This window comes from Taeniopygia guttata, chromosome 5 (assembly GCF_048771995.1).
Source record: "Taeniopygia guttata chromosome 5, bTaeGut7.mat, whole genome shotgun sequence".
In the NCBI taxonomy this organism is placed as follows: Eukaryota; Metazoa; Chordata; class Aves; order Passeriformes; family Estrildidae; genus Taeniopygia; species Taeniopygia guttata.
This window is the reverse complement of record NC_133030.1, coordinates 24,281,011-24,305,833: the sequence shown is the minus strand read 5'-3', so window position 1 is coordinate 24,305,833 and position 24,823 is coordinate 24,281,011. Positions and strand designations below refer to the sequence as shown.

The 24,823-nt window shown below is 37.4% G+C and overlaps 1 protein-coding gene across 3 annotated transcripts in view; it reads right to left on the bottom strand.

Annotated features, from left to right (window-relative positions):
* TTC17 (tetratricopeptide repeat domain 17) overlaps positions 1 to 24,823 on the bottom strand; it is a 56,046-nt gene that overhangs the window by 11,559 nt on the left and 19,664 nt on the right. For all 3 annotated transcript variants that reach the window (XM_030274122.4, XM_030274123.4, XM_012573856.5), the window contains exons 11-16: positions 23,885 to 24,025; positions 23,335 to 23,450; positions 22,063 to 22,237; positions 21,488 to 21,565; positions 19,143 to 19,367; positions 16,798 to 16,984 (exon numbers count right to left, since the gene is read on the bottom strand). In XM_030274122.4, the coding sequence (XP_030129982.4) occupies positions 16,798 to 16,984; positions 19,143 to 19,367; positions 21,488 to 21,565; positions 22,063 to 22,237; positions 23,335 to 23,450; positions 23,885 to 24,025 (922 nt within the window). The remainder of the gene's footprint in view (positions 1 to 16,797; positions 16,985 to 19,142; positions 19,368 to 21,487; positions 21,566 to 22,062; positions 22,238 to 23,334; positions 23,451 to 23,884; positions 24,026 to 24,823) is intronic.

Here is a 24,823-nt window from a genome sequence, read left to right as displayed (position 1 = left end):
GAAGGTTGTACAGGAGATGAGAAATTACTGTGTGCAGGTACCCACTCCAATGAACACTCCCAAGACATGTTTTAGTGACAATGCACCATATGAGGTGTTTGCCTGCCACATGAATTTTCACTTAAGACACCAAAGTGGTCACCATGCTTATGTGCAAGAGAAAAAGGGCCAAGGCAGACTGATCTGGGAATGCCAGACTGACCTTCGATGCCAGCATCTGACAGCATGTTGGTATGACTAGCTCATGAAACAGAAAGACAAAAGCTAAGAGCACTGATCTGTGTAAAATAATTAGAAGTTTATACAGCTGAAAATTTAACATCTATAATTTTGTTAGATTTTATAATTTTGTTAGATTTTATAATTTTCAGGTTACAAGTCCACATTCCACCAAATGCAAAGTTCCAGGAATAACATTGGGAAAAAACCAAATGTAGAGTCAGTAATAAGCAGAAACAAAAAAAAACCCCAATACATTTGCAACAGTAGCCTTTGAGCATCCTTTAGTGCCACATAAGCATTCAAACACTTTTAAAGGGTGGCCACCTGCATATTTGTAAAAATATTTTTGATAATAAGTACATTTTAACTACAGACCCCAGATGTTCATATAGTAATTACTTTCCAGGGCCAGAGGTGCTTAGGGAATACAGCTAATGACACCATTCTCCACACGTGTGAGAGGCTGGAACTGCCCTGAACCCCAAGGCACAGCTACAGGGCTGAGATACAGACTGGGGGCACTTGTCTCATCATACAGGAAACCTGTTCCCACTGAGAAAAACCTATTCCATGTACACAGCTACTGCTCTAAAACCCTTCCTTCCTTTATTTCAATCACTTGTGAGTGAAAATAGTATACATATACAAATGAATTAAGAAGCCCACAGTTGAACAGAATAAAAATTAAATGCATTAGATTCTCAGGTACATTCCCCATTCTGCCTTCTCTGAGTGCAAACTGTATTTCTCCATGCATATGGGAAGCATTATTTTTCTTAACCAGAAGCATAAAATAACAAGAATGGGAATAAAGTAGATCAGTGACCCCTTTCTACTTCACACAATGATCCTATGTTACAAAGCATAATTCTGGGTTTTACGCCTTTATCAGGCCAGTGGGATAAGAGGATGGTTCTAACTCTCATGTAAGGGTAACCTGTTCCACTGCTTCTCTGCAAAGTGAAACTACAGCTTTTAGCTCTCTGCTTCTCCAGCTGGGAACACTCAAGTGTCATCTCTGGAGGAGAAACAGACCAGTATTTTCTCTGTGTGTGTGAGTGACCAAAATCAAACAAATTAAACTAGATTTATAAAGCCTTTGGCAAAACTATTTAGTGTCTTATCTTTTCTGCTGTATGTAAGAAGACAAACATTGTTATGAGTAAATATACACAACAGAAGTAGTTAACTTCATAAACTCTTCTAATATCATCTAGTTATACTTAGCCTTTCCTACTCCATCAGTCACTGAGTCTTTCTTCAATCCCCTGCCCACCTCTCCCAATCTGCCAATAAAAAAAAAAATTTTAAATTTTTTATGAAACTAATTAGTTTCATAAAAAAAAGGAAAAAAGATAAAACAATCACTTTAATATATGGAGAGCCTCACATTTAATTATGAGAAATGGTGTACACAGAACACTTAAGTTGCCCCCACTTGACATCAACCCAGCCTGATTTCAATACAAGACAGGTGCTTCTCAGAAATGTGATGGCCACAATTCCCTTTGCTGAAGATCCACTCATCATGAGTATAAAGAAAGAAGCAGAGGGGCTAAAACCCAGACAACTATTTTTAATTAAAATTCAAATGCCAAAAAGAATTTTAAAAGTTGGAAAGTGCAAGCAGAAGGAAAAAAAATTGGTGGCACTTAAAATTCTACTTAATGCCAACTCTGTTAATATCAATTTACAAACACTGACAGCTAAAAACATGCTAGATGACTGTGCTGGCTTTCTTGGGATCTGAGAGCTGCTATATATAGAAACCTGGGTGACCTAATTTTTTCAAATTGCTGCTTTCAGTTGTCTGATATTGCTGGAGACAAAAATGCTAGTTGAAAAACCAATGGAAACTGAAGATCTCTAGTGAGTGAAGCATGAAGCTGGTGGTACTGAAATACTGCAAGTCAGAACTTCACAGCTTCTGTTGGCCAGATGCCTGAAATCCACCAGGAAGTCCAGTGGGGAAGAGTGTAAAACCAGCAAGGGAACAACACAGCCCCAAACTCCAGGCACAGTCTCTGTCTGTAGAACTTCAGGTGCATCACTGCAATACTGACAGCACCTTTGTTATGTGAAGGACAGAAGTCACCACTGACCTAAAAAGGCCCAGCTATTTATTATTAATATTTCACATATATTCTGGCTGTCTAAATCAGCATATGTGAGTTTTAGGTGTAAAGTTCTGACACAATGATATTACAAAATTTGGAAGTTGAAAATTTCTACATGGTACTTGGTAAGTTCTGCTTACTCCATCTTAAAAATTTACTGGAGAAGGATCACTTTCTTGCTCATTTATTTTCTGAGATCAGCTATTGTCACTCTTCCCACTGATTCAGCAGAACTAAGAAAGCTCAGAGGGAAGTGGATCAGAGTCTGCCTTACCTTATGCATTATGAGACCTGGTTACTAAATTCCAGACAATAAAACAAAAATCATAGTGATGACACAAACAAGTGTCTGGGCCTTTATTTAAGTGATGCAAATAACACAGTCTGTACAAGGTTAATGTAGAAATTGGCAGAAAAACCTCACAGACTTGATGCTAATTTACAAAGGAAACCCTCTGCAGAAAAAAAGCAAATACAAACTCTAAACTGAAGCCTTGAGACCTTGGAGACTAAAAGAAGAACACAGTATTGTTTATTAAAGGGCTCAATTCCCATATTGTTATAATTTGTAATTTTTTTGGCCAATGTGAACACACTTGTGCAGCATCAGCACAAGCCAAACTTTAAATATAGGAAAGATTTGCTAGATTATCCACCCCATTTAATATTAACCACCTTCATGATTTTCAGGACCCCTCTCAAATGTCCACTGAAGCTGGGCAACTACTGCTTTTGGTAGGGCAGAAAAACCCTAGACAAAAAGTTAGGCTCAAGTACTTTAGGAATGGGGTGAACTCTTAAGCTGAAATCCACTTAGCATAAGGAGGGAAGCTCCCAGAGTGTTGACATCTGTCACAGGGAAGGAGAAATATTAGAAGGGAGAAGCAAAGCAGTAATTTAATTTTAAGAGTTGCTCCATGTATGAATGGGTAACAAACACTTATTCTGAACCATATTTAATGTTGCCACATTTCTCAGAAAAGTCACACCTGGAAACCATTATGAACCTTCCTCACTACATACGAACTTTTCTGGCGCTATGTATTGGCTATTTTTTTTTTTTTGTCTAAGAGCAAATTTCTGTCAATTTAGGTGGTCCCAGATGCTCAGACTGAAAGCCACTCACCTAAGGCAAGGAAAGAAATGTGGGAAGCACGGACAAGAGGAAAGATGAACAAACAACATCCCCATAGTATCACACAGAAGTGCTGCACTTTGAGTAAGGTCTTCAAAGTAATCAAACCTCACCATTAAATTAGGCACTGATTGTTCTAAAAATGTAAATTAACTGCCACTGTAGCTGTTTGTTTCTTGTGGTACATCTGGCAGAGAGAATGAGGCCTCATTATATATTTTCACTGTTTGATTCCGATATACCAACTAAAGATAGATGATTTGGTGTTATCAGTAGCATTAGAAATAAAAAGTAAAATTACCTCCAAGTGTCTTTGGTCAGCACAAAATTTTTACTGACATTTAGCTCTTTGTCAGGGCAGAACCCACAAAAAAACCTATGACATTCCTAACTCCACCACCTATGTTCCAGCATCCTAGGTTTATGAAAATTACTAAGTCCTAACTTCTAATGTTTTACAGACTATTCCATTAAATTTTTTTCAGTACATATTTAGAAATTACAGTGGCAGAATGATGCCTCAGAACTAAAAGTCAAGTCATTTTAAATTGAGGAAACTGTTTTTTTTCCCCCTACTATTTGGAATAAACAGAGCTGCATTATCTTGTGAATTATTGCAAGAGTCAAGGACTTGCTGTAGTCAGTGACTTGCATTAGATTAGGCAAAATGCATGTTATCTGGAGACATGTGTCACTTAAATGATTTGCTTCTTTATGGGTAAACACAGCCAAGAGAGAACTGCACTTAATACAGATGTAAGTCAAATACCTGAGTTGTCAGAGTAGAGAACAAACTGAAACTAAGCTGCTAACACGAGTTACTAACTCTGTACTTATTTTGTATGAATGCTTAAAACTAGTATTCCCCACAGTGAAATTCAGTAAAGATAGGTCTTTTTTTTTTCTTTTTACATCAGGAATGACATATCACTGAGCTCAATGGAAATAAGTTTCAATCCCTGCATGCAGATGAACAGATTTAGCATCTCAGCATTAGTGCATCAATAAAGAGTCTTCTCTTTACTTCTGCACTGCTTACACAGATGCAGATACACATAAGTAAAAGGAGGTGTTTTATTACCACTTTACATATGAGAATGAGCAATGACCCTGCTTAGAGGTCACGTGAAAAATTTGGGTGTGCTCACTACTTGAGTGATGTATATTTACAATTAGGCTACAATATATTAATTACAGAAATTAAACTGAAACCCAGCACATTGTCACCCATCACTTCTACAGAACCAGTCTTGTATAGTGCTTTGTGTCACAGGCAATATAATTTCCCAGAGTTTACAAAAATAATCTAGAATGAGCAACTTCACCTACCAGAACCTTTTGGGGATCTAGAACTACTGGGATCTCAGTCATCAACATTTGGGCTAATTTAACACCTTAAGAACTGTCTTACTTTCTGCACCACAGTGACTCTTGCAATCTGACATGAACAAGCCAGGCAGTGTCACAGGGAAGTGCTGTTTGGGAGACCATCCTCTAGACAACAATAAAAACATAAACTTTGACTTTCATGGCAACATTAACACTGGTGATTAACACACTGCATACTCTAATTACCCTGATCATTCAAGGTGAACATGGTAATTTCCTACAGATCTTCTGAGACATTGAGAGCAACCATGTTATTCCAATCACATATAAAAATATATTTTATTAAAAAGCATTTGCTAAGGGAAAAAATCCAAGCCACTTATTTTGACATGAGTTTTAAAAGCAGGAGGATGAGCAGTAACTACAGAAGAGACCTATCTTTAGCAGCTATTGCTGCTCTGCTCACCTTAATAATAAATTAATATGGTTTTATTTAGATTTTGCTCTAAAATTAATGAAGTCCTTTTCTTATGATTTTAATGAAAAAAAAATACATGTTGGTACTTCAAAATGAATCCCATGATTGAGCTCTGAAAGCAGAAACTGCAGAACACTTAGGGCTGAACAGGATTGCCATCAAAAATGTTAGTGAAAGGTCACAGGCCATAACTGCTGAACTGTACAACAGTACTGCAATAAAACTGCAGAAGCAACACCAAAGAAATTTGTTGCTTTCCACACACACAAGCAAGTTGTAAAAAAATACAGCTAAAAGAATATCCATTTAATTTTTAGTGAAAAATGATCACCAAATGATAAAACAGATAAGTAAAAGGAGAAGAAAACTAGAAGTTTTAATTAGAATTAGCTGGCTGTGCAATACTGATCTGTGAATGTTTGCTAGGTCTGTATTTAGTTCAAGAGAAATACACCAGATCTACCACACAATCACTGTGCTTTCAGCCACACACAACTCAGTTCCAGAACAGTAAACACCAGTGGACCTCCAGTGCCTTTTACAGTTGTAACACTCTGGATAAACCACCAAAAAGATCTATCTACTAACCCACATATCACCACAGATTCTGTTCTGGATAACAAAAGACAGATTGCACTAAGTTCCCACTCTTATGAAGCTAAGTATCCATATGGGTACCAGAAAAGAATGAGGAGTGTAGTGCCCAAATTCTGAACTAAGCTTTTAATGTGTTTTCTCTCTACACATAAACACTGTTTGTTAATTTTTAGCCTTTTCCTTTAATATAAATCCTCCTTCAAAAAGTCAGAATTTACAAGGCAAAAATAAACATTTTCAAAGGACAGGACAAACTGCTGTTTGAAAAAGTGAAGTATCGAACACAAATAATGAAAAGCAAAATGAAGTATTTTAAAAGCTGACTTTCATAAATTCCTCCCTTTGAAAGCAAGTGGCTCTTCTTCAAAGACGATGAGAGGTGTGTTCAAAAAGGAATAGTCAAAGAAAACACTACATAAAAAGCTTTCATTCATAGAAAAAACCAGGATGATAATTTATGCCATCAAAATTTAGACCAAAGCACACAAAATGAAACATACAGAAGTTTTTTTCTTTTTTAGTATTTATTCCAACAACAGTTTTCCAGTTAAGGTTTATATGGTAAAACTCTTCTCACTTGTAGGAAGTTTTAAAATCTGATTTGTAGCAAAAAAGCTGCCTCTAAATTGGCTTAGCTATAAAGGTTATCTATTTGTCTTATCCCAGCAGTTCTGATTACACCTTTCAAAACATAAAAATGCCAACAATACATAACTGGATTTCTTGATCATATTGAGAGAAATATCTCACCACTGCATAACAGACCAGTCCCTGACGAATGGTACAAAAATTTTCCTTATGAAATATAAAGAACTGATAAATAAAACATGGGGAAAATTAAAGAGAAAGACAAACCTATTTAAAATAGAATATAATGCAGTTGAATAAGGGACATGCACACAAAACATCCTGAAGAATTCAGTAGGCAACTCTATAACAGAGTAGAAAATATCAATCTTCCTCCCAGCATCACAGAGGAGAAAATCAAAGAGACTGATTACCTAAAGCCTTCATTCTCCACCCACTAAAACAGGAAATTATTTTTTTCATTATGCACATCTAGAAGCAGAAACTTACTCTGTGATGCCAGGAATAGGGCATAAGACACAGAAACATCTAAATATCTATATGCAACCCCCCCCAATCTTGTCAGTGAATAAAAGACTAGAAAATGTCTCTTTCAGAGGACCCTGTTTTTATGTATAGAGCAGGAAGGTAAGTAGCCCTCCAGTCTGAATTTCAGTCTGTGCCTCAAGGGTAATGTTTTTTTCTGCTTGTTTGTTTTGGGGAAAGAGATAAAAAACCCAAAAGAAATAAACACATAAAAGTTCTGAAGACAAAGGCTTGTCCTCAGTGACTTCTCCCTAGGCCAGATTTTTTTACTGTAGGGAAGAAAATAGTTACTTATTAATTTCTTAATAAATACACACCTCCAATATAAGGCTTGCTGTGAATATTAAATGACTAATATTTACATCCTTGTACACAACACAATTTTGAAATCTGTTGATGATTAAGCAAAAGACAATTCTTAGTTTAAATATCACTAGCATAAGCAAAGCCTACCTAGAGTGGCTTTTTTTTTTGAGCTTTCTAATCTTTCCTCTTTTCCACATATCTATTATGCTAAGCATCACATATTTTGTAGATCCTCTTAGAACATAAGTATCTATGAACTCAAGTCTAAAAAGGACTTTAAGTACAACAGTAACCTTCTACTGAGAAATGGCATCAGATACTTGAATGCTACAAGAGTTAGGAACTCCACTATGGGTTACTGTTAGCTTCCCACTTCTCTGAATGCACGGGGTTGAAACTCCAAAGCCAAGGAAAGGCTTTATGTGTGTGTCTTGATAACCACTTTGTAAGGCTTGCACCATATACTGGAATTTAAACAATGTAGCACAGGGACCCGATTACATGTTTTTTTTTATTCTGAAAAACTATTTTGATAGGCTGTATTTATGTTTATCTGTGTGTCTCTTCACTGGGTTATACTGCTCAGCAAGAGCAGATTCATAGTCAGACTTGATCCATAACAATTTATAGATTTGTTTGGCACAGATACCCAATAACTGCACATTAAAGCAAAGGTACTGACACCCAAACAGCATACCAGTGTTAACTGGTCAGGTAGGCCTGTCCCTTAATGATCTAAGAGAGTGCTTACTAATCTTTTAAGTGCTTGACAGTTTGCCTGATGGGGCACATTCTACACAGATCCATGAAAAAGCAGAACTGTTGCTGTAAATAGGATAGAAAAAAAAATCCTGGTGTTGATGGTTGTGATGATCAAGATTAGCCTTAAGTAAGGAATGCCTGCAGAAGGTTATGTTTGACAAGAATACTGCCAACCACTCTAAATTAAAATTCATCAAGAAAACTCTCTCCTCACACTGCCAGAACAGTACAAAGCCATAGAATAGTCACTGCAGAAAGATTAACAATTTTTGCAAGAATGTCCCTTCTCCCCAAAATTGTTACATTCAAGAAGTTTCAATCTCTTCCTCTAGGGAAATTCTGAACTGCCCTAGTTTCAGTCTCTAGTAGCCAGAAGAGATGATAGATTTAAAGCTTTGAGGACAGTCAGAGCACAACACAAACTCCCATGAACCAGGCAACCAACCTTAAAAGGAAAAAACAAATCAATAAAGCAGACAGATCAGGGGTAGTTAAGTGCCTGGCACTCCATGGCTCAGCGTGCAGTGCTCATTTTAATCTGAGCACATGGCATTGCATGCTGCTTCCAGACAACCTCCACATGACTCATTACAGGCTGAGGCCACACATTACCCCTTTACAAGTTCTCAGATTTAGGCCAAGTGAATACAGCCTTCAAGGTCTAGGCCAGCTGCTAATGACACTAAACTACACATTGTCACTTTCCCATATGTGCTTCTTTTCTCTTCCAAACATGCTTTAACCAACTCACTAATTCAGTGTGTACAGCTCAACTATGAACATGTGTGTGAAACTACATCTCCCTGCAGATGTAGCTGAGGAATTACTATTCCTCCTAAAAAGGTTGTTGAACATATGCAGTTGTTGGAACTCCTTAAATAGGTCCAGCTCTAGGTGGTGCATCCAATTAAGGTTCAGTAGGAAATTTTAGCAGCTACATGTAAGTAACTGCCACTGGCAAAGACAGCGTCTCAAACAGAGGGGAAGACACAGTCACAAATTTCTCATTTTCTCTACATTCTTGTCACAGAAAAGCACCACACTGCAGACAAATGGTAATACATCTGATAACTGAAGGTATAAACTTTAGAAAACTCAGTTGGAGAGGCAAGCTTTTCCTTTTGAGCAATGCCTGATGTTTCTCCTCCTCCTACATGAACACATAGCTATTGCTCAAGTAAAGGAAAGATCCAGGTAACATAGGAAGAATAGTCTTTAGCACTATAAAGGCAGATAAAAATGGGAAATGTCGTATTATATTTAGTTTAATACTGTACTGCTTTTTCTTCATACTGAATGGTTTTGCATCAGTAAACTCTCACTCAATTCTCTTACAGTTCTAAATTCCTTTCCACAGTGCAATTCTCAATTCCTCAGTTACTCCAGCAGCTGAGGCCATGATTCTCTCCTCTCTCTTCTGCTAGCCAATAGCCTTCTGATCTTGGGAAAAGACCGAATGGATACAGAACTCTAAATATTGCAGGTATATCATTCTTAACAGAGCATGATGCAAAGTGAGACTGATGACGATTGGGAGAAGCTGTCAGGTACACTACCATGCAGTTAATAAGCAGGCCATGTGTAGGATGCAAGACATACTCTGTGTGATGAAAGAAGCCGCAGAACAAACTCACTCATTAGCATATTTAATGCATGCAAAAGAGAATGACATTTGAGCAACACAGATATACTTAAGGAATCATGCATTGTTTACAGAAACCTTTAAGATTTGCAGTGGCTTTCCAGCAAGCAGCAGCTCGGAAGCAATGTGCATAAGCAGTGGGTACACAGCCTTTGGATACTGGTGTAGTTAAAAATGCCATGTTTAACATAGTAACACATTCCTTCACTTTTCAATTTAAGAATCTCTTATCTATATATCTTTTATATAATTTTGACAAGAAAAATACATTGAAAGAAAGACAGGTTTCAATGAGCTTGGCACAGCAGTATTACGGCAAGGTCATTCACTTTCAACTTCCTTCAGCCAATCAAGAGATACTAAACGAAGACTTTTCAGGGACAAGTATGATTTATAAATCAGGCTCCAAGGAGTGAAAAGTACCAAGAAGCTTGCATCTGGTCAACTATCTCCAAGATCACATCAATATTCTTAATATTCTAAGATTACTGCAGCAAAAGCGGACTGTGGGAACGGCTTCTTCCCTTACTGGGCTAGTGGTGCAGAAACAGTAGCACAAACCCAAAATAATTGGGTCACAGTATTCTTACAGAGCACATCGTCACGTGCATTTCTCCAAGATCTTCCACTCAGAAGCACATCTGATATTTCCCGACACCTTCACTCCCCAGGGATGTTGGTTTCCACCAGGGCAAAACGCAGACATCATTCACCATACCACCCACCTGCCTGTATTCTGCAAGATGTTTTCACTCTACACAAGTACAATTTAACCTTCTCTTACTCCTTTAGCACTAAAAAGCCCAAATATGGGCACCCACCAGATCTTTCAGATGGACGGTCACTGTACGATCTTCAATGACAGAGATGCTTGGCTGCCAGAGGGAGAAAGAGTCCAGCCTGATTTTCAGATTCCAGGTGGAACTTGCAGGGTGAACAACAGGCACATAGATGCACTCCTGCGCATGTATGGGGCACCAATAAACAACTTTTTAACTTCAAAGGATAACAATGATCTGTTTAGAACTGCCTCTGTTTGACACAGAACCCACTTTGTCCATGCTACTGCTAAATGACCAAGGCAAATTATTGCTCTGATGTGCTTCTGAGAGCTCTGGCAAGCTGTTCATGTGCTTCACAGAATTCTGCTTGTTGTTTAAAAACTCTGCTGGTATTGAATCTTGTTCATAAAGATGAACTTTACCATAAGGCAAGAGAGAGAGAGTAAAAGCAACAGAGAAACAAATGGTCACAGATCCCACTCCTTTTGCAAACTCTAAGATAAATAAGAGTACTAATACATGCAGTATTTTCAATAAGGTTCAGGAGCACTTATGAATTTTGCCTTCTAATACGCAAATCAAGGTGAGAAAAGCTGAATTTTAAACATAGAGAAGTACTCAGTTCAGAATCCCATATAATTGGTGTGGGAATCCAGAACTTCCCTCTGTCTGCCCTGGAGGGCCTGGGACCCTGGCAGGGGGTCAGGAACCCCCCTGTACAGAGCCCCGAGAGACACTGTCTGTGATCTCTGTCCATGGAAAGAGTTTTCAATCTTACAGGATGAATTACAAGCTCCGAGTGTTTGATATGAGAAATAATTAAGGGTGGCACGGGTGCAAAAGTAAAATTTTAGGCTTCTAGATTAGGGGTTCAAAGGGGACAAGATGGAGGAAATTGGGTGTGTCTTGTCCTTTTTCTCCTTCTTCATGCCCTCCATGTTTCACTGTAGTGTTGGCATTTTTCTATTGGTTTAGGCTGGGGACACACTGTTCAACGTAGATGACAGATATTGGCACATTATTGTAAATATAGCACACGTAGTTTCTGGTATATAATGTTTGTAACATCCCACTGAGGGCAGAGCCCCACACACTACCCTGCAGGACAGACCTGCGTCAGGGCAGCAGAACGTGTTAGAGATAAGCAACAATAAACAACCTTGAAAACAGCACAGACGAATTATGGCTTCTTCTTTGGCAATGGGGCAGAAAGACAGAGACTTTATACAATCTCGAAATCATCAATACCACAGGTTCTGACAAATTGATACAATTTCTGGCCTTTTGCTTCAACTAAAACACAATTAAATTCTGAGCTAAGCTCAATACCCCTTGTTCCAAGAGTAAACATCTTAGGGGATGTTTGTTCCATTAACATTAATGTAACACCATTAACACTGTAAGAGATAAACATTCATTGGACAAACAAGATATAGCAGCTTGAGAAGGAGAAAACTACTTTTACAATAAAAATGTCTAAAAGGACCTCATTCTATAGGAAATTTAAAACAAAAATTTAGCTGTCTGTTGCTGGGACTATCAAGTCAGTCATAACTAGTAGGGAATAACGGAGTTAAGTGAAAGGTGCATTTAAAAATGCAAAGTATTTCACATCCCTGTGTCTTAACACGCTATTGAAAAGAAAGTGATGCCATGCTTTTGCTTAATGTTTGTCTATCTCAAATCACTAAAGGGACTAGAGGCGATTGCAGCTGGCAAACTAGTGTCAGAGGTTTGCTTAAACTGGGATGTTGATTTAAGGAAGCTATTTAATCTGTCAAAAGCTTACTGTTAAGAGTTTCGAGTAGAGATTCTCCTTTCAGGTCAACCTCTCCCCTTTGGGTCAGTTTGCTTAAAGGTATAAGCTTTTTAACTTAAACTTGTAAGTATCTAAGGGCTGAGGGATAAAGGGAAATTCATATCTGAAACACCTTTCCTGTGTTTTATTTTAAGGGGAAATGGAATAAACCATTAATGGAACAAACCAAGAGTTTTGATTTCATGTGGCACAGAGTACTGGTACCACAAGAGGGCACTAAAGCCACGCCTAAAGCAGATCCACATTACAGAACTCTCACACTGAGGAAGAAGGATGAACTGCTCTCACACTCACTCTACACACAAGGATTCAGGTTTCTTGGTGGCGTGCACATACATTCATAATGAACTCACATTCCCTCGACTCTGCATAGAGCAGCACAAGGCCTTTTGTAAAAGCACTATCCTGCCAAGGATGAAAGACAGTGAGACTTGAAGCTTGAAACAAGGCATGTTTCATGTTTTGAACAGCATCAATCTATTAATAAGATTTTGAATTTTGTTCTTGTCTAAAAGAATGTGAAGTGCATGAGCTCAGAACCAAGTGGAATTTTGAGTCAGAGACAGATGCTCAGTCTGATAAAAATATTTTGAGTACAAATGATTGCTGTTTGCCCAGGCAACAATTCCGTTTACACACAGAAAGTCTTATCTAACAGCAACTAACAAATCAGTATGTTTCAATGGCCAGCTGACCATCACAATAGAAATATGGTTCTCGTATTCTGTAACCTTTTTAATATGGCTTGGCAACATCTGAATGTTTACATCAGTCAGTGAAGTACCACAGGAATAACCCCACAGCTGGATAGTCCTCTACAGACCTTAATACCTGATAAATGCTACTTGCAATATTTTAAGCCATAAAGTGTGCAAGACAAATCTCAGCAATGCACCATTATGAGTATCAGACAAAAATGATGCTGGCTTTCTCTATGAGCTTAATTAGCAGTCCAAATATTTCATTTCTGCACCTTTGAGAATGTCCCTGTTTTTCTAAGCTTTTTACACTTGTTAACACACATTTCTTGGTTCTGTTACCGGTGGGTCACACATGGGTGCTGAAGTTATCTGTCAAGCAACACCAAGTTTCTTAACCTGCTTCAGCAACTGACTCACCAGTAACCTAACAGTTGATGCAGCAACACTGCCAAGTCACCTCTAGAAGGATCACCATAGGATAATGCTCAAAGAATGGAGTTCTCCAACCATTTTCTCAGGTATTTGGGAATAAGGAACTGTGTGGATTTTTGCTGTATACAGCATCTGTATTAGATGCAACTGCCTGAACTCCTGCAGCTGTCTAAAATACCTGTCACAGGTGATAGGGTTGGAATAACTTTGGATACTTCACACATATCCTCCATAAGTAAAAAAACCACTAAAAACGAAAAACTGCAGATTTAGAAATTCTTTTACAATGAAAGCAAACATTTCTATAAACTTGAATACAGGAGATAAAAGTTAAAAAAAAAAGAAAAAGTGTTGGTCTGAGATATTTAATTCTCATTCTCATGTGTATGAAGAGACTTGGGTTTGAAATATAAATTATCTATACCAGAAGTAAGTTACTAAAAGACAGGACCAGGCAACAGTATAGACAGGAAAATAAAAGCAAGCATCAAAAAAGTCAGCGTTAGTCTGTCACACTTCCAACGTCCTGTGCTAATAGCAAACGTCCCAACATGCTTGAGAAGATGCCTATTTCACTCATTTGAAATAAACACCAAACACATACTGTAATCAAAAATCAGCCTATGGATTCAGATTTTTGATCCCATATTCCATCTCATGCTAGCATATAACTCCCACTGACCATTTGCTGGATTCTGCCAATGGCTCACGGCAGCAGAGCAAGGAACTCCATGTCTCACTACTGAGCTCAGTTTTCATGAACAGAGGCTTTTGACAGGCGAAGCAAAAACACAGCTACCACATGGGCCTACAACCCAAAGCACAGGAAGCCTACTGCTGTTACTTTCAGAAATACTGAAGGAATGCTCATCAAAACAAGATATTAAACCAGAGAAACATTTGACATTCCAAATTGTTGGTAAATTATTCAGCATAAGATATTGATCTCAAAGGATAAAAATACTTTATGACATGCCATTAAGTGAATAATAACAATCTTTCAACTGTTTTCCTTGGACTGAAGGAGCAACAAAGTTTTAGGATACTTTTAAGTGCAAAATATGATTTCTGAGTGCACATTCTTGAAATCATTCTGGTTTTGGAGACTTTACCTCATTTTCATATAGCTGCCAAGGTTCCTCTTGAGTCAGTTGAAGTTTACAGTGGGGGAAAAAATATTTACCCAAACCTTATGCAAATAAGATAGGTAAATCTACTTTTCAATTTTTATATTTTGAGTTTGGACTTAAACCACAAATCACCATCAAGGCTGAATTAACCAGTACGTTTATTTTTACACTTTGCTCAAGAATGTACAAAGAATATTTACACTGTCAGTTTTATATTTTCAGGTTTCTTGCACTAAAACAAAAGATGACCTAAAGGATACTATAAAGAAAAATAAAAAGTATTAAGAAAAGTCCTAGAAAAAGGCAAATAATATAAATACAGAGTAAAATACTTAAATAATGGAATACTGAAATTTAATAAGCACATTAACATGCTAAGGCATATTCTGCTCCTTCTTTAGTAGCTTCATAAATTCCTTATTGACCAAATCTCTACTCCAATGTACCAGGTGAATATATTCATGCTCACTTTACTAACCAGTGGCCAAGCAGGCAAAAAAAGGCAAGATAACACTTTTCTCTTAAGCACTTTTGGGATGGGTTTTCCCTCACATTCAAGAAACACAAACTTCCTAAACAGAATATGCTGTAACAGCTGACCTCCGAATGAACATCCTGGATTAGGAACCATTGCAAACAGAAGCCAAGAATTAACTGAACTACATTCTGAAAGTCGAAGGAAGAAATTAATATAAAACAAAAGATGCCATAGATAACTTTGGAGTTCAGATATAACCACTGCTTGTTACCGTTTCTATTCTGTGAACAGACTTTTAAATTGCTTTCTGCTTAACTTCAAAATAAAGTAGCTATGACTAAGGTTTGACTGAAGTAACTTTAACCTAGTGAATTACAGACTTTTAAAAGACCTTGAATAAAAGTAAACAAACATTGTTTTGTTTTTCTTTTTAGAAGAGTGTGTCTCTTGTGATGAAATGTGCAAGTTCCATTACTGCTTACAGTATCTCCTAGGAATTTTCTAAGAAGGGCAATCTGAAGTTAATAGATTGATGGTGAGGTACCAGCATAGGAGTTGACATTATGGATATCAGCAAGAGATCCATCAGCTGGGCTGCTACACCACTCCCTACAGCCCACTCAGCCAAACAGCATTCATTTCTCTGCACAGCCGATGGGCTCTCAATCACAGAAAATGCACAAGGCCATGTAAAGTAGTATTATTTTAATGGCATAGTCCTGGAATTTCACCTACAATGGCATCATCCATATTTTACTAGGAGATAGGATGGCCTCTAGTCTGTGTTTAGACAGCACAATTCTATATGCTAAATTAAAGGAGGTTTCTCCATGTCTCTCCACTGGAGAGGGAATTTTAAAAAAACCTCAGAGGAAGTCCTAGCAATGCTAAAAATCACAAGCATTTCTCTGGTGAAGTTTACACTTGAAAATAAAGAAAATATTAGATGGAAAGATACCTTAGTAACAATTTGAGACAGGAGGGATTAGAAACTATATTAATAAATTGTCTTCAAGATTGCTCATGGGTATCATATTGGCCATATTCAAGTACAGACAAAGTACTAAAAATATTCAGTAGGATTCAATAAAATCAATGAATTAATCTCCAAAAAATATTACTTTTTAAAATCTAAGTAGCCATTAATGACAATAAATCTTTCTGTTGAAAATATTTGCCAGGTTTTTGGGGGAGAGATTCTAAGTCATTCTTACCTGTTTTTGGAGTGTTAAGAGCAATGATTGCAGGTCTCATACAAATAATATAATGCTGACACAAGACTGTCTATTCCTTGACAACTGAACTCTAGAAAATGACAACCAAAGTACTGAACACACTGAAAGGATATGAATGAAAACTAAACTGTTCTTCATCAAATTCTTCAGCTGACTGCAAAACCTGAAGGGCTGTACAAAGGGGTTGTTGAGCAGCCTAGCAGTAGATGTGCACTTCCATAAATACTGAATCCAGCATTCCTGATTTACCAGTAAGATACTGGTGGTGCTGTTAAGGTATCACTGACAGTCAAGAAGTAATCTGCACTCAGTGGAAACCCTCTAGATATTCAAGAGGTCATCCTCAAGCAATTATTTAATGGACTGTAACTTTTCCATTAAAAGCAACATCTCAACCTTGATCCTTAAAGGTAGAAAGCACTGTGAAGCAAAATGGTGGAAACTTGGAAAAAAAATCTTCCACACCCAAGGCAAATAGACATTATTTGACTTGTGGTCCACCTTTCAGCAGTTGCTTACCACTGCACACAGAGGAGGTGATGTTGTACAGGAAAGGATAAAACTGCAAACAGCGGATCATCTTCAGGCTGCTTTCACACTCCAAGCACTTGGCTGTCAAATCCAGAGCGTGTCTGAAGGCCTGCAGTGCTCCACTAATGTTGTTCTGAGCCAGGTATGCATTTCCCAGGCTCAGAAAAGTCAGGGGCTGTGAACACAAAAGCAACACACTGCAGCATAAGTACATTCACTGTTTTAAGACTGAAGCCAACTAGGAAATACTCTTGTCAAGTCACACCCTCCCAAATTTGGTGGGAAAGAATTTAGAAAACTTCCTAAACAGGCACTGCCTATTCTTACAATGGAGAACTAACATCTTGATGCATTGGTGGTAACCAAAAGCTGTTTTGCCATAGGGTTGTGTTAGGAGTTCCATCTTTGTACAGTAAAAAACCAGCTGTTAAATACACACAGACTGAAATGAAACATTAAGTACTTACTTATAACCATCAGAAACATAATGCTTACTGCAGAGAATGCCAAAGGACTAAACTGAAATGCGCAAAGGCAATTTAGAATCATTAAAAGTCGACAAAAAATAAAAATATCACTAGTGTTCCAGCAGGACAGATGCACTGCATTTGCCAAGAGTGTTCAGATTTACCTTAGCAAAGCTAGGTTACTGAAAACACCAGTGTCACACTAGACTGGAGGTACACATTTATGCCCTTCAATTCTTTGTAAAACAGTATTTTTGTCTACTGCTTTTGGTTCCTCTCCGTAAAATAAGTACTTTTTTGAAAAGTAAAGATTATAAACACCTTTTTCACTGATAGAACTCAACAGTTTAATACAGCACACAGTAAAGCATTAAATTTATTGGTTGACTAAAAAGTCTTTCACTTGGACAATATAATTTGCTGCAATTAACAGTACACTGCTAGAATAACTAATACAGCATTGTAATTTAAGCAGTCGTTTTCCCCACTGAAACAGTTTTTTATATTCATTACCTAAAAATCTGAAGACTGAGAAGTAGCTGAAGATTTTTCCAACTCAGCCTGCATTACTAAAAAGCATTCAGAAAACTGTTCAATATGAGCAACAGGATTTTTTTTTTCTTTTTAACAGCTTTTGCTGATGGAGCACATCTTTTATTCCCAGTAGTTGTAATTAATTTTAACTTGTATTTACTTTCCATTATATTCCAGGAAATACCATTCAAGTACAATGCCTCCTGCTAGTTTTTCTGGTACAATATGTATTACAGGACTGAGTACACCCGAAAAAAACACGAGCAGGCATTACTGTAATGAGGCAGCATTTGCAAGTATTTTACAATAAAAGCCCTACTCACACAGCATGGTCCTAAGGATTCCTAGGCTCCTCCCCTCCAAGGCTGTGTTTTCATATGTTCTTATGCACACTATTCCAGCATAGTTCTTTCTGTAATTTCTTTCTGCACTCTTACCTGGCACCCAAATGGACTACATTCCTTTTCAACACTTGAAAATTTGTTTCTGAATGCTACACTGAATAAACTTACTCTGTTTTTAGCTTTTTTATGTGCTAAGTGACTGATGGCCTGGTGGGTTTAAACACTGTTAATCTAACTGGAGAGGCAGAAGCACAGGAAAGAAGTCACTTAAACTTCTTACTGTAGTGTCCGTGATGTGAGACCAAAACTATCTGCTAGAAAAAAAGGTATTCTCTGCTATGCTATTCCCTCCCCCTTTCTTTTCACAACTGTTCTGGCCAGGTAAGGAGCTCAAACAGCTTGTACAGAAACTGCCTATATGACATAGGCGACAACTTACAGAATGGTTTATCATGTTACTGTTCAGAAATACAAAAACCTGGTTTGAATCTATGGTCAGAAGTAAAGCCACAAAACAACTAGAACACATTTTCCTTTATGTATACAGACAAAACCTAGAGAAAACTAAAACTGTACAGATAAAATCAAGTCTCACAGAAAGATGTCAATAAAGATCTGGGTAGCATACACACTACCTTAAGGGTTTTAAGAATGAAGATACAATGCTGACAGCTTGACAGATCTCTGTTTTAGGTTAAAATCTTGCCAAACACCAGGATTAAATTCCTTGGCAGCACTGTTGATAATACAGGTTTTGGGAGGCTAGAAGTCTGTCACTGATTTACAAGAACTTCTCTAGATGTTTATACTCTCAACAGTCAGCATCATCCCTGGTGCAGACAAGAATTTACATAGAAATTAACATCCATTGCAAATCACCAGCTGGAAGATGAACTGCATGTGCAGGTAAACACAAGTAACATGTACTTAGAAAATAATGAGGGAAAACACATTCACTGCTGGGCAAACACAAACTCCATCAACTTACCTCAGAGGCATTTATGGCCAAAGCCTTCAGCAGGAGCCTGCTGGCATCCGAATGAAGACCATAATGAAACAAGAGGTTAGCAAGGTTGACCAGAGGGATGTCCTGATACTCATGTGGAGCCAAATTGTATGCTTTTTGCAAACAGGTGATAGCAAAGGTGCTATTTCCAACTGCACGCCAGTACAATCCAGCTTCATTAAGCACAAGCCATAGAGGATCTTCTGGCTATAGGAGAGTCAGGGAAAAGGATAAAAACACCCACAAAGAGGTGTCTCAGGAAGACAGAAATGCCTGCTCTTTAATAAGAAGCAAACAGAACTCACTCTTGCATACTACATTGTTAACTGGATACAAATTAGATTTTGCTGTGACTGTTAGCAGATTATTCAATCTGCTCCATTCTACTCAAATGGACATGATTTACAGGCTGAACTGCAATTTAGTAGCAGCTGTTGCTCACACTCTACTCAGCTTTGTATCATGACCAAAAATCCCTTAAAAATGTACAAGTGATAATGGTTAGTTCAGTACAGGAAGCAATGCTTGTGGGCCACTTCAGAGACTTAAAATTATACAAACACAGATCTGTGTAAAATGCTAAAATTTGAAAGTCAGGCAGCTATTAAATTACAGTTAGATGCACTTCCAGGTCTTCTGCCTAACGTTACCTTTCCCTGTCAAATCAAGGTTTCAGAGTTGTTTTTTCTTAGATTTAGTTATCTGTCTTATGAAAGTTGACAACTGGCATGCATTAGATACTGTTTAAAGATTATAAAATAGTAAGCAATAAGTGAGGGCAGGTGAAAGAATGGAGGAAGAGTCAAATACACCTTGAATGTTCCTTCCTCCTCTTTAACCTGTAATAGCATAAAGAAGCACTCAACCTAGAGAAGAAATAGCAATATTTTAAAATATTGCCAAGTTGACAGAGGTAGGTAAAACATCCACTTTCAGATGCACTTTGAAATTATTTAGAATCATGTTCTTGTTTGTAATATTTTCACCATTCTGTATTACCCAGTTCTATAAAACATTTACAGTATAAAAGCAACACCTAAAATGGATGTTCAGTCCTACCTACATGTCTGATGCCCAACTGCACGCCTAAGCAGCAAACATGCAGCTAGGATTAAGGAAGCAAAACAGTGATACTATGTTGAGTTAGTAAGAACATTTTTGTTTCGGGTTTTAAAAAACCCCTCCCACAGAAGGGTTCTAACTATGGTTCTAGATGAGCTAGAAGATATCAACATGATACATTATTCTTTGTTTGGAGTACCTTACATAATCTGTGATTCCAAGATTATTAATGAGTCCTGTTTTGCAATGCACATACATAACATTCCAAACTCCTCGCTAAATGACTCTCCATTCACAGGTCTCAAGGACCTCCCTAACTAAATCCTCAGAAAGTTATTAGCATTTTGTCTTTCCCAACACAAAGATACTAACTGTGGCATTCCTGCTCTAAGCAGTTTATCATTAGCAGAACAGGTAAAACACTAGACTGTTTTTACATCAGCAGACAGAAAAGTTCAGGCTTTTAGCATGACAGCAACAGAATACTACAGTTAAAACCAAAATATTCATGCACTGCACAGTAAGACATTAGACATGTATAGGACTGTTCTGAACATCATATTAATAGGAATCAACTCTTACTGCACATTTTTTCTCCTGGTTAAGACAGATGCACATAGTAAATGGTACTGATTTTAGATTAAAAAAAGTACCTGCATATAATACCTTGACACAACTTCTACAATAAAGTTAAACTGAGAAGTATCAGCTCGACATGTCAAAAAGAGTCAACATCTCTCTCAATGCTTCCTGTCATTTGGCTCTCAAAGACCCCACGCAAGATGGAGGTGGCATTCCACAGGGTTCTATACAGAGGTACATTCTTTGCCCCAGAGTGCCAATTATCCTGACAGAAGATTGACAGTGGGTTGATTTCCTTGGAGGGAGAGTACAGGGAAAAGCAGAGTAGTGGGAAGGAGGAGGAAGAGCTCAAGGCAGGCATGCAGGCAGAGGTGGCAGACAGACGAGTAGTCCCAAGCTACTTCTCCCAATTAAGCAAATGGCTGCCAGAATTAGCTAATATATTGCTGCTCCATATTCTCACAACAAGAACAAGCAACTACAGGGCTGTTTGGTCCACGGTAAGCTAAATTAGATACTTCTCTATATATTTCTGCTTTTATAAATATGTAAATATGGCTTTTAAAGCTAGTTTCATCTCAGTTACAGGCAGCAAATAAACTCCTTCCTAAGTGTGTCACTGACTACTTTAGAAGTATAAAAACAAATCTCAAGTAAAAATCTCATGGGACAGATTGACATACCTTTTTCATGGCATGATCTAGAAACACTCCTATCTTCGTCAGTGTAATAGTTTCATTGTTGACACGAGAATGCAAAATCTGGAAGACAAAGATTTGTTTTCCCCCAAACTCCTGAATAAATTTTACAGTCAAGATCTACAAGGGCCATTCAACACTTGTTTCCTCAAATCTTCTCTTTAGCAAAGGGAAGATAAATATATTGTACTAAAAAGAGGATGTGAACACATAACACTTAAAGCAACCAGTCTCCAGAACGCATTATGAAGTTAGCAGCTTGGCAGAATGCAGTAGCTCTTGGAAATGAATCATATAAAGTGACTATTAGGATTTAAAAGAACATGTGATTTCAAAGAGTAAATTAAATTTCCCATTTTGTGTGCTTTTGGTCAGCATCTGAAAGAAGTCAGACAAGTTAGCTCTTTCTTCATTACTATTAGAAAGACTTTGCCCACATTTTTCAGAAGTACTAACAACCTTGAAATATCAAAATCTTTCATGATCTGAATAACATTTTTAAGGCAATGAAAAAGAAGGATTTTAACCCAGAAGAGAACCAACAAGAAAACATCTCTTACTTGTCTTGCTTGATCGTCTGGCATTCTGAATTTCAAATCTAGATTAGTGTCTAGTTCCTTGACCAGTATGTTTAGAGATTCATTATTACGAGCATCAGTAATGGAAGAACAATCTGGTGCCTGTGCTTCTCCATGCTCAACAGCATCTCTTGGGATATTCAGTATTGGCTGGATTCTAGCAATAAGGAGAACCAAGACAAATGAACAGCATGTGCTGCATGCCATCATGTAGAAATACAACAATCTGCTAAGCCTCATACTGCAGACTTCTATGAGACACGAGCTGCAAACATGAAGAACTCAAGGACCCCCTTTCCCTTGAAAAGTAATTTATAAGGTCTTTCCATTTTTTAAGCACAGAATAATAAGAACAATGAATGGTGCAGTAGAGATAACAGAAAGTTCTCATATTATTCTAATAAGCATTCTACGAAGTTTAGGACTAAACAGGTAAGTGATAAAAAAGTTGAATTTTTACACTAGAACTTGATATCCAAAACATCAAAAGGTAGGCAAATTACACACAAAGAACATTCTAAGATGAAAACTGTTTTTTTCCAAAGGAAGTTGCTGGATGTTTTTAGATGGGAACCTTGAACACAAGCTGAATACTAGTATTATACTGACTAGGTAGAACAAAGCAGCTTTTTTACTACCCCTGTTATAATTTAAGTGACTAGAGTATAACAACACTGCATTGATCTAGGTAAGATAGCGATTGCAGTACAGACACACTTATTTTATCCTATATAATAACAAATATTACTGACTCTTCCATTGACTAAACTGATTTTCTATGCCTGTCCCAAAGGAACGAGTTGGAGTTTTCCACTCCAAATCCTTTTTTATTGTTTTCTGGTCTTCATAGTTTTCTGACATAGCTAATAGGATGTATGTCATGTACAAGAGTTAACTGTAGTTATTAAATAGATGCTCACCTCATTCTCTCTCTCAAGGTCTTTTTTTTTTTGTTAATATAGGTCACAAGACATTCAGACTTGTGCTTAAGTCCTCATTCTGTCTGTGTTTAATGTGTTCACCCTGGACTAACAGTCAGGGAAGAATCACCATGAAATTGGATCTGGCTGTAATACTTACAGCAAAGACAACAATCAAGGAAAATGCCTTCCCTTCTGCAGAAGGGCCAGAGAAAGAGGTTAGAACAGCTCCGTGCTGTTGATTACTCACTGCATCCATCCTCTCCACAAAGAAAATACTCTTCACTCATAAAATAAAGAGTTACAAATACAGCTTTTAAAAATCAACACTTACCTGAATCCCCTGTTTTCTGGAGGCAAGAAATAAGTTGGCAGTTCTTCTGGGTCAGGAATTCTGGGGAAAGATTTCATGCATTCTGACCGCTGAGGCCAAAGAATATGCTGTTTGTCCTAAGGGGGAAAGGAATTATTTTTTAATATTTTATCAACATTTTTAATATTCTAATTAACAAGGTAATAAAAGGGATATTAAAGGAGAGTCTGAAGAAAAAAAAGTAAAACTGAGATATTTATAACTATTATTTCTCCATGATTTTTAACATCAGCAGTTGAAATTTCTATCTTTACTTAGCTGTACTGCTTTACTTGCAGCAGATGTTTACAGAACAACTCCCTCTGTGCTGCAGTAGTTTCAAAGGATGGGAAACCAGTACGGAGAAAGTAGACAGATGCTCATACGTTGAAGAGATTTGGAATGCTATATTCTCCAGTGTTGTCACACATCAAAACTGCGGCCCAAATGCTAAGAAGTTTCACACAAACAAGGAGAGGATTCACTTTCATCCCTCCTCTGTGAAAGGGCAAAGCTTATCCTCTTCACTCACTCTGCTGGGTTCCACACTCCACACTGAAACAACAGAACGAGCCACAGGGGAAGACTGCAAGGACTGGCTGTGAACACTTTGGTTTGCATGAAGATCCAAATTCATGGATGTCATGCTAGAAGTTGAAGAGTCTTCACCAAACTAGAAACAACAGAAAGACAAATTTTAATAAAGGAGATGGTACATTCCTTGTTGAATTTCTCCATGGTATTTCCCCTCCCCTCTCCACTCATGTAGTTAAGCCTCACTGATGACCTGAAATGTGGGTAGCAGAAAACAAAAAAAGCATTTAAACCTCTTGATCCACTCAGACCATCAAAGAGTAATATTCATACTGTAAATAAGTCAACAATGAAAACACAAGTGCAAATCAAAGAAAAAATGCTGAAAAGTACCAGATACTTGTAATAGATGACAAAATCTATTTATCTAGATTGCACAGCTTGAGATCAAGTCAGAATTGCTAAGACTCATGGCTTTCAGAATTATCTCAATAATCTGAATTTATAATTACTATAATAGGGAAACCAATCAAAGACAATAAGATGACAACAGCAAAATTAAAAATAATTATTCCTATTTCTTAAACTAGTTAAGGGAAAACTTCGGAACATACTCCACATTGCAAAATAACTGAAATCATAATCCTTATCTGCAGTTCTAACACAGCAGAGGTGTTGCTTAGGTGCCTGTCATTCTGGATTTTCAGTATTAGTACACACCTTGCTTACAAAACTTCTTTGTACTCTTGTACCAAATTTTCTTGGTGCAATCATAGGAAACTAAGGCTTTGGACTAAAATGAAGTTTTTGAGTTCAAGCAATTCTCTTCTCTAGGTAAAACAAAGCCTTTTACAAGAAATCCTCTCTATTTCTACAGTTCACATCTCTCAGTGTGTATTAGTATCAAAAGAAATACACATTAAAATAGTTTGCACTC